This window comes from Dasypus novemcinctus, chromosome 4 (assembly GCF_030445035.2).
Source record: "Dasypus novemcinctus isolate mDasNov1 chromosome 4, mDasNov1.1.hap2, whole genome shotgun sequence".
Taxonomy (NCBI): domain Eukaryota; kingdom Metazoa; phylum Chordata; class Mammalia; order Cingulata; family Dasypodidae; genus Dasypus; species Dasypus novemcinctus.
The window spans coordinates 82,014,430-82,030,810 of record NC_080676.1 but is presented as its reverse complement, the minus strand read 5'-3'; the positions used below and the strand labels follow the sequence as shown (position 1 = coordinate 82,030,810).

The 16,381-nt window shown below is 37.9% G+C and overlaps 1 protein-coding gene across 1 annotated transcript in view; it reads right to left on the bottom strand.

Annotated features, from left to right (window-relative positions):
• Window positions 1–2,186: 2,186 nt before the first annotated feature.
• Window positions 2,187–16,381, bottom strand: part of IGSF11 (immunoglobulin superfamily member 11) — a 177,134-nt gene continuing 162,939 nt past the window's right edge. Inside the window, exons 5-7 of the mRNA XM_058295789.2 lie at window positions 7,537–7,659; window positions 6,615–6,765; window positions 2,187–4,522 (exon numbers count right to left, since the gene is read on the bottom strand). Of these exons, the coding sequence (XP_058151772.1) occupies window positions 4,081–4,522; window positions 6,615–6,765; window positions 7,537–7,659 (716 nt within the window). The 3' untranslated portion in view covers window positions 2,187–4,080. The remainder of the gene's footprint in view (window positions 4,523–6,614; window positions 6,766–7,536; window positions 7,660–16,381) is intronic.

Sequence of the window (16,381 nt, the reverse complement as noted above, 5' to 3'; positions counted from 1 at the left end):
ATTGTTGTATTGGCAGGGATAGACACATAAATCAACAAAACAGACAACTCAGAAAGAGACCCACACAAACATGTCTAAATCATTTTTTACAAAGGAATTCACTGGTTGAACACTTTTCAACAAATGGTGTTGGAACAATTGAAATTCCATAGGAAGTACACATTATTTTAAAAATTAACTCAAAATAGATCACTTACTTAAATGTAAAATGTAAAAACTATTAAACTCTTAGAAAAACAAAACAGGAGAAAACCTCTGGGGTATAGGTCTAGGCAAAGAATTTAGGCTTGATTCCAAAAACACAATCCATAGAAGGGAAAATTGACAATTTAGACTCATAAAATCAAATTTTTGCTCTGTGAAAGATTGTAGAAGATGAAGAAAATAAAAACTATCAACAGGGAGAAAATAATTGTAAACAGTGTATTTCAACAAAGAGCTGTTATCAAGAATTTATAAAGAACTCTCAAATGCAAAAGCAAAAAAACAAAGGATCCAATTAGAAAATGGGCAAAAGAAGGGATATTTCACTGAAGAAGATATACAGATAAGAGTATGAAAAGATGTTCAATATCAATAGTCATTAGGCAAATGCAAATGAAACACAATGAGATACACTATACTTATCACAATGGCAGAAATAAAAAATACTGATAACACCAAATGCCTGTAAGTATGCAGAGAAACTTGATCACTGGTATATTGCTGGAAATGTAATGGTAAAATCTGGAAAAAAGTATGTTAATTTTTTACAAGTCTAAACATTCACTTAAAATATGACCCAGTAACTACACTCTCTACAGTAAATTTATCCCAGAGAAATAAAAACTTAGGTTCACACAAAAACCTGTACACAACATTCATAACAGCTTTATTTGTAATAGTCAAAAACTGAAAACAGGGAACCGGACTTGGCCCAATGGATAGGGTGTCTGCCTAGCACATGGGAGGTCTGCGGTTCAAAGCCCGGGCCTCCTTGATCCGTGTGCAGCTGGCCCATGTGCAGTGCTAATGCGCGCAAGGAGTGCCGTGCCACCCAGTGGTGTCCCCCGCGTAGGAGAGCCTCACAGGCAAGGAGTACGTCCCGTAAAGAGAGCCGCCCAGCACGAAAGAAAGTGCAGCCTGCCCAGGAATGGCGCCACATACACAGAGAGCTGACACAACCAGATGATACAATAAAAAGAAACACAGATTCCCGGTGCCGCTGATAAGGATAGAAGTGGTCACAGAAGAACACACAGTGAACGGACACAGAGAGCAGACAACTGGGGGAGAGGAAGGGGGAAAATAAATAAAAAATAAATCTTTAAAAAAACAACAAAAACAAAAACTGAAAACAAACTAAACATCCTTCAACAGCAAATGATTGAACTGTGGAACACCCATACTATGGAATACTACCCAGCAATATAAATGAACAAACTACTGATACATGCAAAAACTTGGATGAATCCCACAATATTGATTCCCACAAGTTAGGGTCAGGAGGCGGGAGGGAGATGGCTGGCTATTAAAAGGGCACAACAAGGATTCCTGTACCTTGACTGTGGTGGTCATACAAATCTACATGTGATAAAACTACACAGAAACTAAATACATAAACATGTACAACTGGTAAAATCTTTGAATCTGAATAGGGTCAATAGATTGTATTCATGCCAATTTGTGATACTATGAACAAGGTGACCACTGGAGAAACAGGGTGAAGGGTACATGGGATTTTCTATACTGTTTCTTACAATTTCATGTAAACACACAACTATCTCAAAATAAAAAGTTAATAGTAATGACCAATGTATATCAAGAGCTACAATCATGCTCAATACTTGACTTGGCAATTAGTTCAGGAATCATCAGTCATTTAGCTAATCAACATCCAGAACTGGCACTCTGCTAGGTGATGGATATTCAGTGGTGAAAATAGCAGGTGTGGATTCTGCCTTCATACTAGGAAATATGAAAATAGCTCAATGTAGGAAGAAGGTCATCACACAGTGAACATGTGCAATAACTGGAATTTAATGACTAAGGATAGGAGAAAGGTTAAGTAAACTTTGGAATACTATATGGTCATTAAAATGATTATGAATACCATTTAACAACATGAAGAATGCTTATAGAATTAAGGGGAAAACTAAATATAAAATTATATATTCATTAGCATTATGACAATTAATGACAACTTGTTTTATATGAATAAACTTTTATTGAATTTTAGACAATTAGAAAGGATAAAGAAATGCAAGATAAATTCTTTCAAAACATCTGATAGTATCACCTTTTCTTTGTCAGGGTATTTTCACTTCTTTATAAAAAGTATAGACATTCATTTATTTAAGTTTTTACAAAGTCAAGAACCATCAAATGGAAAAAATTAAGTAATGCTAAAGTAAATTCAGTGTTTTATCAACATTGGAATGGTTGCAACGGTTAGGTTCCAGGTTTGACCTTCTCAGAAACAGTGTACGCACAGCTCTTGGTTTCCATTTATTCAATAAGTCCAAAAATCGGAGACCACACCCTATGATGACTATGCTTGCAGGTAAGAAAGGCAGAAAACATGGAGGGAAGAGAGATTTAGAATATATATGTGGGAAAGAGAAGATACTGATCACAGGGCAGTACCATAAAGAATTCAGGAAACAAATCTGGGAAGAAATAATTTGTGAGTGCTTAAAGTGTGATTAAGGCGAGACAGTCGCCAATACAATTATAGCCAGATCTACCTATCACAAAATACAGTGGGGAACTGGTAAATTACCCAATGAACTACAAGGCCAGGCAAGCAAAGAAATTAATCACAGAAGGAGTCTCTTTAGAGTAGTATAAAATGCATTTGGACGAAACCCTGTGCAAAACTGCAACCCTGAGCTGTCACAGACATAAGGAAGACCTTCCCAGCAGCGCCCTTGAAGACACTCCTTTTGTCTTGCTTGGGCTTACCCCTTTTGTAACAATTTTTATTTTGGAAAAACAAAACAAGAACAACTCCTGTCTTCCCTGGTACAACCTACTAATCTCTACTTGTCAAACGAGGAGAAAGTTATTTACTTCAGTGCAAGACTCATCAGGTATTATACTCATTAAGAGTAACCTAGTATGATAAAAAGGGAGATCTGAATGGCCCTGACTTGAACGACTGCCCAGGAATGCTAAGCCCCATAGGCCTGTGTGCCCGGCTCCGTGCTGCCCACAACCACCTTTCCCATGCTGGACCTCCTGCTGAGATCACCCAACACAACCACTGAACATGGTGTTAAACAATGGTCTTTTCTTTCCTAGCCCAATACCCCACATGTATTTTTAAAAAAAAAAAAAGTTTTCTTTTAAAAAAATATTTTCCCAGAAATAATGAACAGTAATTGCTATGGACCTGTAACAGATCCTTAAAAAATGAGACAGGCAAGAATCTGTCAATACAGTAATATTCCAAATATGAAATTCATGGTTCAGGAAGAGATAAATAAATAAATATGAAGGGGCATCCAAAAGAAATTTCCTTTATTTTTCCCCATTTCTTACTGGCTTTTGTTTATGTAAAAGGTTTTGATTCTGTGATACAAGAGCCAGCCTTGTGAGGACCAGTATGAACCATTTATGCCCCTGGACCCTCTACATAAGGGAATGGGGAAAGGCAGAACATATTACAGGCTTGCTCTTTTTTTTTTTGCCTAAAGATGCCTATCTTTTCAAATAATTTCATTATTTAAACTTCACCTGGTACTTTAGTCTCTTGGAAAAAACAACATGAAGTTAGTTGTGGATTAAAGAACAAGCCCATCAGGGTGGCAGTTTGGGTTTTAAGTGCTATTCTGATCTTACATCTTTTCCCTTGGCTTGGCACATCTTTGAGATCCAGCCTTTGAAAGAATCCCAGGAAGTATGTGGTGGGGGAAAGAAGTCTTCACAATGGAGCATTTCAGTCCCTTTTACCAATCTTAGTGGCCAAGTAACAGCACTGCTGCTTCTTTGTGCTTGGTACTAATAATAAGGAAAGTGTTTCTTTCCCAGGACTTGTGCCACCCCACCCCCTCTCATATGGGCATTCCATTCATTCTTAACACTATATGCCCTCAGGTCCTATACCAGGGACCCAGCCCGACTCTGGGCTGGCACCATGACAGGTACGGCACCAATTCGTTCCAGTGTTGCTTGGCTCACGGTGTAGGAGTGTGTATGCTGAGGCCGAGGCTTCCTGCTGACTGAGCCATTGCTCCTGGACATGACCTGTGGCGGCGACCCTCTGTTGGCTGTCACTACCAGAGTCTTATGTGGAGCTGGAACCAGATGGTTTCCATTAGCATAGATGGATGTTATATTGGCGTCGCCTGAGTGGAGGGAGAAAGACTGGCGCAGGTCATTGAAGTGGGTATATGGCTCTGTGTTTCTGTGAACTTTTGGATTGTTGCTCCAGTATCGACTGTTGTAGGTATTGGAAGAGGTCAATGTGTTGTTCTCTGAGGAGGATATCTCGGTGTGAAATGCTTTGGCAGAAGAACATTTAGGTGGAAGATCATCCTCTCTGAAAAGCAAAAAAAAGTTACTAGGATTTATTTGAGGTTTATCTTGTCCTCCTGCCTAGGACTGTTTCTTCTCACGTAAATATACTGTGAAAAACATATCCTCTGGAGACACCACACTAACTAACATGAAAGCAAAGAGGGTTGCCCTGTATGGCCTCAGTTTGGCACTCACTCCATTTGAGACAATGGTCAAGAAAAGTTTTACTCCAATTCTGTCTCCAAGAGTAGAAAAGGAAATATCACATCTCTCAATGACTGTCTCTTCCAATATAAGTGAAACAAAAAATAGCACTTTTTGTGCTATAAATAGGAAAATAGTCCATGAAGAAATGTTTATAAGAATCCAGAACAATCTAAAATATAGGCTGTAAATAGAGAAAGATAACATTCTTAATAACAATATTAGGATCTCTGGGTATTATTTTAATATTTTTAAGTCCACATTTTTTCCTGTGGTTTCTCTTAATAGCAGAAAACTTGTTAGATAAAGTGAATTTAAATGGAGATTTTTTTTCTATAACTAAAGCTTTTTATGGAAACATTTTCTAAGTATAATAACTACACATATGTCATAAAAATTAGATCTTAATCATTCAAGCCATGCAACTATTTTTTCCCCTTAAGTGACAGTTTTTTAAAAACATTGTCAACCTAATTGCTTTCCTCTTTTCTTCACCTTGCTTTTGTAAACAAATGTTGAGTTTGTAGGCCATCAGCAATTGGCTACTACATCAGAGTGGTACTTTTGTTCCCATTTTTATGGTGTGTTTATTTTCATATTTGTTTCATTTTAAAAATCAGCACTTTCATCTTAAATCTTCATAACTATGCTATGCGCTAGGCACTATTATCACGCCCACTTTACAAATGAGGAAATTGAGCTATGGAGAGGTTAAGTAACTTATACAGAATCACATGGATGGGTAAATGACAGAGCTGAGGTTAAAACCCAGACAGTTTTGGTCTCAGAGTCTGTGTTCATAGCCTCTGCATTCAAAACCCATTGAACTCAGGAAATCTGGAGATTTCCAAGTAGTGGAAAAATCTGGGCTTAAAAATATTAAAATAATACCCAAAGATCCTAGTACTGCTATTAAGAATGTTGTCCTTTCTCTATTTACAGCCTATATTTTAGATTGTTCTGGATTCTTACAAACATTCAAAGAAAAGAAATACAAATGAGCAATTCATTTATAACCCCAGATCATTCAAAATGCACCTTCTGATTGAAATTCATCATTCTTGACTCCCATTTCACCAGAAGTTCTCTCTAACTACATGACTTCTCTTTCTCTGTTTTTTTTTTTTTAAACCATAACCAGGTCCATGCAACAGAAGACTGATGTTCTATAGATAAATATCTCAAATACCTAAAGATCATGAAATATTATTCAAAAACATATATTCTTGAATATAACTACAACTTTAGTCAGTACTACCTATTAGGGTCATGAATCTTAAAGCCACCCAAGCTGGAGGGGAGTCACATGGAAATAGGCATATTTCATTGCACAGTTCATATATATCTAGTTATATAACACAGAGATAAACACATATGGACATACAGTCTTACGTGAAATTTTTTCTTTATGATGAATACTGTTACCACAATTTATCTTATTTGCCTTTGAGATGATGATACTGCTACAGTTACTGTGGTGGTTTGGAACTGCATATACCCCAGAATATCATGTCCTTAAAGCTAATCCATTCCTGTGGGTCTAAGATTACTATAAGTAGGGCCTTTTAACTTTTAATTAGGTTACTTCAGGTAAGGTGTGAACCAAGTGGATCTTTTAGAGCAGGGCACAGTGTGTGGGTGATTGGAGGGGAGCAAAATTCAGATATTCCTGACTCTATAGTTACAATACCATTGACCTGAGCCTTGATTTCCACCAACACACATGTAGAAGTAATATTTTGAATTCTGACCTAGGGACATAATTCCATTTGATGGAACCCAAAATGAGACATTTGTATACTGGCCATTTTAATTATCTTGGCCATCACAGACATAAGAATATTAACTGCTACAATGAATAGAAATACAAGTGTATCAGTTATGCAAGACAAGCTATCTGACACACAAACCTTATTTCATTAGGAATTTCTTCTTCCTCCTCCTCTTTATTTTTGCTTCTCCAATAAAAGAATACCCCTAAAATTAGTGCAATGCAAAAAATGATAATAACTGCACCAGTGCCAATGGCTCCAGCTATTAGTCCAATGCTCCTGGGCTGGGCTGCAAAATATTATAAAGAATATTTAAATAAGAAATACCCATGTAATTCTATAAACACATAAATTTACTCAAAAAAATTCTTAATATGTATACTACTGCCTGAAGCATTGTAACCATATAAAATTAAGCCTCAATTAACTTTCTATTTATATCCCTAGTCCCTATAACCAAAGATAATAGTAGGCTCTCAAGCATTTGTTGGATGAATAAATGGCTCACACAGCTTAAGTAGGCATAATAAAGCAGAACTAAGATAGCACCTGTCTGGCGACCTGACCAGACCCAACTTAACCCTGAGGATCAGTGGGATACTTTCTCATCTCATCACAGTCCTCTTTTTCAACTGGAATTCCAATAACCCAGAATTCTCAAATAAAGAGAAAATTTCCTTATTTTCTATTCTGCCCCTGGGGACCTAATAATTAAGCAGATATATGGGAATAAGGAAAAACCACAAGAAGATGTTGTCATGGCCATAAATTCATTACAAATTCTCCTAATATCTGTAGCACCATACAGTTAAGACTGATGTAATTTTAATGACCCTGAGAAAGACATTTTGTAAAGAAAGAAGATATATTTCTGAGGCTAAAAAGTTTATCAACACATTTTAACAGTATTCTCCATAATGGCTAAAACCAAAATAATTTCTAGTTAATCTTCAAACAACCTGAAAACAGTTAAGCAGAACACTTTGTTTCCTTGTTTATGAATATCTTGGAATTCCAGACCCAGAGTTAATATTGGAACTTCATATATATATACACTTACGTGAAATAACTTGGAGATCCAAAAGACAGGTGCTGGTTCCAATGGCATTAGAAGCCACACACTGATACAAACCTGAAGACAGAGCGCTGATGTTCCGGATGGTGACTGTTCCCTGGACTTGGTCTGTCACAAAAATAATAATCCGGTAAGGATTTAGAGGGCGGGATCAGAAAACCAAAGAACTCAGCAGAAGATAAGACCATAAAAATAAATAGATAAGCACTGGAGAGGTATCAATGATTTCTTCTTTTTTTTCCCTGTGGTTGATGAATGTTGTAGACTAAAATCATGACATCACATTAAAGGCCTGGCACTACAGATGATTGTCCTAAATGAGGTCAATCTTTTAAAAATCTGCAGATTATCATGTTAAGCACTAAATGTTAGTAACCTTTCCTGAGGAAATGCTAGCTAATGCCTATTTTAGATAATTTATGATCAGTCACACCAAATTTTAATTTTGAGGTAATGTAATAACATAAAGAGCAAGTTAACACATTACAATAACATTCATTTCATACCTAATGGAACAAACCCTGTGCTCTAGGGTACAGGAGTTACCACCTTCCAATAAACTTGTTCTGTGTTAGTTCAGGTTCTCCAAGAAGCAGATAAGACATGCAAGAGATTTATTGGAGGAAACACTAGGAAAGGAAATGGAGAGGAAGGTGGAGAAGGCACAGAGAGCCTTCAGATGCCGTTGCAGATCTGACTTCTGTGTAAGGAGCGAGGAGGAAGAAGGACTGGGTAGGGTCTCAGTCTGCAGCCCAGTGTTCATGAAGTTTAAGGTAGGCTGGCTGAAGGAGAGGCCAAAGTCTCCTGGCAAAGGAGTCTGGTGCCTTGCAGGAATGGGCCAGCATTTGTAGCCCCTCTGTGCACAGTCCACTGGCTGGGAGCAGGTCAGGGCAAGTGTGGCCTCTGTGTGTAGCCATGGATTAGGAAGGGCAGTCTCTTGTCAGTCAATTACGTTCCTCACAGCAGGAGATCTGAAAAGGGCATTTTCAAAACTACCACATCGGTATTACCAAGAAATGTTTCAATAGTTTACATTTTAGTAATTCATACTATTAACATAGTTTATTTATTCCTTGGAAGTAAACATGACTTACACCAATAAGAAAAATGAAAGTTAATAATTACTATGTGCCAAGAATTGGCTAACACTTTCATAGGTATAATTTTATTTTATGACGACCCTTTCAGATGAGGAATAAGATTACAAAGCTAGTCAAGAAGGATTTGGAATTGTACAGAGGGCTGTCTGAACCCAAAGTTCTAGACTTCACTGTCTCCCTTAACCAGAACATAACATATCCAGCCAGTCATATCAACCACTAGAAATATCTGCAAATCTGTAAGGAGAAAAGCTTGGAATTGGCACAAGTGAAAAAAAAAAATCTGGCACAAAGTCCATGCATTCCTGGATCAAGATTTGGAGTTATCCATAGCTACTGTGACTTATTTTTACATGAAACTAAGATTTGGTTATCTGGATTCTGATGACCACTTGCACTTCTATCTGGATCAAAGGAAAAAGCAGAGGTGTCAGCAAAAAGGAGACATGACCACACATGTATGAATGTATTTGTTAATTAAATAACTAAATATTTACTGAGCACTTTTCCTTGTTTTGGGCAATTTCTGAGATAGAGATGTAATGATAAAACAAAAACTCTATCCCTTACTTTAATGAGGCAAGCAGGTAAGTAATTACAATAAATGTGTTAAGTGCCAGAACTAGAGAATACTGGGTGTTACAGGAAGTCATAAGAGAGGCATCTCTTGAGGTCCTAGGAAATCAAATAGAACAACAAATATAGTTGCCCACTAGACTGGTCCAAGTACCTGAGTGAATTCCCTGAAAGGCCCACACACAGTAATAGCCCTAAAGCCTCTATCATAATATGACGGATAGTATAATATTATAAAATGACTGAATCACCAAACACACTTGAATTACCTTCAACATACAGGACAGGAAAGGAGAGCTTATTTTTTTTAAAGTAGGAATATTTAAAGGGTTAAACCCATATTATATAGATAATACCTTACTTATCTCGTACATGATGCTTGATAAATTTAGATGCTTGGATTGTACTGCACACAGCTAAATTGATATATTTGGTGGTTTCTCAGTTCTTTCTTGTGCACTATTTCCTTTCCTTAAAAAGGGATCTACCTTTTTTTAGAGTCTCTTGTTTACCTTATGCTGTGTGGTAAGAGCTTTAAATATGTCTTTAATCTTCATAACAAGTCTAGGTTTTATATTCCCTACTCTGTAAAGATGAGAAGGTTCAGAGAAGCTATGCATTTGCCCAAGATTACAAAGCACACAAGTAGCAGCAATCTATAAAAACAGGTCTTTTCAAATTCAAAGCTCATAATCACTACATATACATTTGGCTTTCTAACAAACCATTTAGGCGTCGGATGTGGCCCAGTGGTTAGGGCATCCATCTACCACACAGGAGGTCCGCGGTTCAAGCCCTGGGCCTCCTTGACCCATGTGGAGCTGGCCCATGTGCGGTGCTGATGCGCACAAGGAGTGCCCTGCCATGCAGGGGCATCCCCTGCGTAGGGGAGCCCCACACGCAAGGAGTGCACCCCGTAAGGAGAGCCACCCAGCGCAAAAGAAAGTGCAGCCTGCCCAGGAAAGGTGCCGCACACATGGAGAGCTGACACAACAAGATGACGCAACAAAAAGAAACACAGATTCCCGTGCCACTGACAACAACAGAATCAGACAATGAAGACGCAGCAAACAGACACAGAGAACAGACAACCGGGGTGGGGGGGAGAAGGGGAGAGAAATAAATAAATCTTTAAAAAATATATATATATAAAAAAAATAAAAAACACATTATTCCATATAGTGCATCTACAGGGTATTTCCTAACCACTCCATCTTCAACTCATATCTGAATGTCATCACTGCAAGAAAACAATAATCTCTGGCAATGTATCCCATAACTACACACACTTGCTTTTTTTTATAAGCCCCGAAATTCTGGCAATGTATCCCATAACTACACACACTGTGCTTTTTTTTATAAGCCCCGAAATTCTAAGAATTTGATCAGCTCATACCAAACCAGTAAAATGACCTTGTTGGTATTTCCATAGAGACAAGTTGGGAAATTTTTAACAGCTGATCTAAGCATCCTGTAGAAAGAGATTAACTTTAAAGACTGCTTGCCTTAAAAAGTTATTTTTAAAAGGTGAAGTCACTGCTCTTCTATTTATCTTCTATAGACACGGAAACCATGGGCAGATTGCTGTAAGAAATTCTTTTTTTTATTGTTCTTAAAGGAGGTTGACATACCATGCTAGAGCTAACTCAAAGTGTAATCAGGGAAAGAGACACAATGATAAGAGAGGATTAACCAGAAGCAAAACATAAGCTTTGTTTATGTAAATAGAGCAATGCAGAGATGGCGCACCTCTTCAGCAAACACCAGACTGTTTCCAGCCAAAAAGCATATAGGACCTCCTGAAACTAGGAAGGCTAATTCCTCAATCTGTCTCTTCAATTCACCTGCTCTGGCACAAAAGTAAATTGAAGCCAAGTTAGGGAATAAATGTTCTTTTCTTCTACTTCCTTTTAAAGAATAGAGGAAGTTAAACTATGTAGAACTACATAGTTTGGGAAGCACAAGCAAAATCAATTCACAGTGCTTCACTTCACAGCAACATTTTATCTTACACAAGCTATACATCTGGACTAGAACCTCCTTCAGAATTAGAGTGAAACAAATATTACAGTTCTATCATTGTTATAAGACTATGGGTTATATTTTTTATGTTTCTTTCAGCAACTCTAGGGATTTTTACCAGTTTGAGACCAGTTGTTACATTAGCATTTTTGATTTGGGGATTCCTATAACATACATGCAGAGTACAATTAGCTCAACATCTAGATGTAAACTAAAGATTTGGAGTGTCTATTTCTCACAAAAGGCTTGAAAACCTACTATACTCCAAAGCAGAAATAAACATCTATGTCAAAGCAAAACAGAACAGTTAAGAATGTGAATTCTGAAAGCCTTGGTTTGAATCCTCCCTCTATCTTTTACCCAGGTAAACTTGAAGAAACTGCTTAACATTTCTGTGTATCCATTTCTTCCTATCTAAAACAGGAAGGAGAAAAATAAAATTCCTGGGTTGTTGAGATGATTAAATAAGTTGGCCATCAAATGCTTGGCACATAGTAAATTCTCAGTAAATATAGGCTATTTCAGTGATATTTAATACTTGGGCAAGTGGGTGAGGTTATTCAGTGAAGGAGTAACCTGTTCAAGGTCCTGGCTACTTACAGGGATCTCAGTTTAAGTCCCATCCACAGGGACCCAAGGCCAAATCTCTTCTCAGTGTGTGGCCACTGAAACCATAGCTACTATACTTCTAGACCTATATCCAGTGTTTCCTCTGACTTTGTTTCCTTATTGTTTCTGGCTCCTAGAGATATCCCTTTTCTTTCTTATAAACCTCATCTATGTATTTACAATTATAAACGAGCATTTTTTGTACTTGCACCCTACTAGGATTCCACATTAACTCAGACCAGTATGTTTCCAACTGAGAGATCAAACAAACCTAAAAAACTCCTGTAATGATTTTTTTTCGGATTAAAAAGTTGTCCATGACCATGAAAGCTTAAACAATACAGAAATAATATAGGAAGAGGTAGAGGCAGGGCAAGAGGGTGTCAGAGTAAGCACACTCTTATCATCTCTCCTACAAAAAAAAATGGCTGAGTGGGAACAAAATTCTGCCTGAGGGAGCTGTTTTGGGAACCCACAAAGCAGGAGGCTGCTGAACATCGATCCGGATAGAGTGCAACAAAAAAAATGATGGCTCAAGGTAAAATAGTGAGTTTCTGCCCCTCCCCCAGGGCAAGAAGCTGAGGCTTTCTCCGTACCTCCCCAGTCACACAGCCAAGGAGAAAAACCCCAAGAGTGGGAGGGTTCTGGTGAAGGGTGGAGAGGAGTCCTACGAGTGTGGGTTCAATTGTCTGGACTCCCCTTTTTGAGCTTTGAGGAACATACCAGCTGGCTTGAGGAGAACCAGGAAGAGGAGAGGCAAATCTGCTGAGGCAGCCTGATTTACCTAACCTTTGTGGGTTACTCTGGGAGGAGGAGGACCCAGGCAATTAACTAATCTTGTGCAACACACCTAAGGGAAGGGGACAGTAGCAAGTGCTTGGTAGGCTTACAAGAGCATATCTGGGGTTCCTGGCAAGGTGTGGGTGCTCTCTCTCAAAGAGACTGATAGTCATTATTTTCTGTGGTGATTCAGTTCATCAGTTTATTCAATGGCAAAGAGTCTATCCTGCCCCTAGAAGAGGACTTTTTTTGAGGAGCAGGTTGACCTGGAAGAAGGGTTTGGATCAGTGGAGGAGTTCAACCTTGAATGTGCAAGGTCTCTGGTTCATTTCCAACTGCTCTTAGAATAGTGACCCGCTGGAATATTAGCTGATACTCTGAGACAGGGAAAACACAGATATTACCCTTATATTAGCTTCCCTCAGGTCTCTTATCTTCCCTAAGTAAGAGCTTAAGAGGAAAGTCTTTTTTTATTGTTTGGTTGACTCCTTGCTTGAGGGTTTATATTTTATTTTTTTATTTCTCTCCCTTCCCCCCCCCCCCCCCCCCGCCAGTTGTCTACTTTCTGTGTGCATTCGCTGTGTGTTGTTCTTTGTCCACCTGCTTTCCTGTCAGTGGCACTGGGAATCTGTGACTCTTTTTGTTTCATCATCTTGCTGCACCAGCTCTCTATGTGTGTGACACCACTCCTGGGCAGGCTGTGCTTTTTTGTGAGAGGCAGCTCTCCTTGAGAGGCGCACTCCTTGCATGTGGGCTCCCCTATGCGGGGCACTCCTTGTACACATCAGCAGCTCACCACATAGGCCAGGAGACCCTGGGTTTGAACCCTGGGCCTCCAATGTGGTAGGTGGACACTCTATTAGTTGAGCCAAATCCACTTACTGGCTTGTGTTTTTTGTTTTTTTCTTCTAGTTATCTTGTCTTTCCTTCCTCTTTGTCTCCCCACCCTTTTTTTCCTTTCTTTTCTCAATAAGGTGCTGCCAGCTTGTTTACTGTTTACTGTACTTCCTCCTCAATTTCCTCTTTTCTGTCTATACTGATTTGGGCTACCAATGCTCTCTCTTTTCCTTCCGACATCTTTCTAACTTTCACCTCCTGTTGTTTCTCTTATATTCCATCTCTCTTTGTTTAGCCTCCAATTTTTCTGGCTTTTTATTTCTAACACTTTCTTTTATTAACTCTTTATGTTACTGTCGTTTCTTTTCTCTTTTCCTCTCTCCTGATCACACTATCCTTTTAATTTATACTATATTCTTCCCCATATTCAGTTTCCATTTCATTGTAGGTACTCCACTTTCTTCTTACTACAATATACACTGCTTACAAGAGTTTAATATTTATTCTCCTATGTCTTATACAGTTCTTCTGCTAACATTTACTAACAATACTACTGTATGAGTCAGCCAAAGGGATGCTGATGCAAAATACCAGAAATGGGTTGGTTTTTATAAAGGGTATTTATTTGGAGTAGGAGCTTACAGATACCAGCCATAAAGCATAAGTTATTTCCCTCATCAAAGACTATTTTCACGTGTTGGAGCAAGATGGCTGCTGATGTCTGTGAGGGTTCAGGCTTCCTGGGTTCCTCTGAGCCCAGATCCTCTGTTTACACCACAAGATCAGCTGTAGACTATTAGGAGAACCAGCTTCAGCAACAAACTCCAACATCAAAACTACAACACTGAAAGCCCTCAACTCTGTTCTTTGCCAAACCTTTTATCTGTGAGTCCCCAGATCATAACAACACCCTAAACATAACTCAATCATGCCCAGATACAGATCAGATTACAAGCATAATCCAATATTTCTTTTTGTAATTCATTAGTAATATCAAACTGCTATAACTACTACTATACTTTTTCTTTTCTTACCTCTTTTTCTTTCCCAGGCCCTAATCTTTTTCATTTAAGGTAACATAGACAACATCAAGGAAACAGAATAAGAACAAAGTGTCAAAGAGAAAACTTAACACACACACAAACAGCACCTGAAAAAACCTGAGACTAGAGGGAGAAGCTAATCAATTGAACAAACCCACAAAGATAAAATTATGACCAGACAGCAACAAAAATTTACAAAACATACCAAAAATCAGAAAGAAACACAAGTCCAATAAACAAATTAAAAACCAGGAAAAGGAGCTGGACATTGAACAACTAATCAAAGCTCTCCAAACAAATATCATGGACCAACTTAATGAAGTGAAGGAAGATATTAAGGATATTAAGAAAATACTTTGAGAACATACTGAAAAAATTGTAAACATATGCAAAAAGATAACAGGATGGTGATGAATGACACAATACAAGAAATCAAAAACATTCTCTTAGCAAATAACAGCAGATTTGAAGAGGCAGAGGAAAGAATTAGTGATGTGGAAGACACTATATCTGAAATCAAACATATTGTAGAACTGATAGATAAAAAGAAAGAAAAAATCCAACAGGCACTAAGGGATTTGAATGACAACATAAAACACACAAACATACACATTATAGGTATCCCAGAAGGAGAAGAAAAGGGAAAGGGGGCAAAAGGAGTGTTGGAGGAAGTAATGGCTGAAAACTTCCCAAACCGACTGAAAGAGATGGATGTACATGTTCAGGAAGTGTAGCGCACCCCAACAGTATAAATCCCAACAGACCTACCCCAAGACATATACTTGTGGAATTATTCAATGTGCAAAACAAAGAGAAAATACTGAAGACAGCAAGAGAAAAGAGAACCATCACATACAAGGGAAGCTGGATGTTAATGGATTAAAGTGACCTGTCAAGAGACAAAAACTGGCAGAATGAATAAGGAAATATGACCCATCTATATGCTGTCTACAAGAAATCCACCTTAGATCCAGGGAAACAGCAAACTAACCCCAAAGGAGGAAGAAAAATAACAAATATCAGAGCAGAATTAAATGAAATAGAAAATAAGAAAGCACTAGAAAAAATAAACAAAACAAAGAGCTGGTTCTTTGAGAAGATCAATAAAATTGACAAACCCTTAGTGAGACTAACAAAGAAAAAAAGAGAGAAGATGCATATACACAAAATAAGAAATGAGAAAGGGGATATCACCACTGACCCCACAGAAATAAAGACTATCACAAGAGGATACTTTGAAAAACTATATGCCAAAAAGAAGGACAATTTAGAGGAAATGGACAAATTCTTAGAAACACATACAGCCTACACTGATGAAAGGAAAAACTGATGATCTCAACAAACCAATCACAAGTAAAGAAATAGAATCAGTCATTAAAAACCGCCCAACTAAGAAGAGCCCTGGGCCAGAAGGATTCACAGGTGAATTCTACCGAACATTCTGGAAAGAACTAACATCAATCTTGCTTAAACTCTTCCAAAAAATCTAAATAGAAGGAATATTGCCTAACTCATTCTATGGTGCCAACATTACCCTAATATCAAAGTCAAACAAAGACAACACAAGAAAGGAAAATTACAGACCAATCTCTCTAATGAACCTAAATGCTAAAATCCTCAACAAAATACTTGCTAATCATATTCAGCAATACATCAAATGGATTATACACCATGACCAAGTGAGTTTCATTCCTGGTATGCAAAGATGCTTCAACATAAGAAAATCAATGTAATACACCACATAAATCGAAAGAAAAAATCACATGTTCATATCTATAGTTGCAGAAAAAGCATCTGCCAAAAACAGCACCCTTTCTCATAAAAACACTGTAAAAGAAAGGAATAGAAGGAAACTTTCTGAAC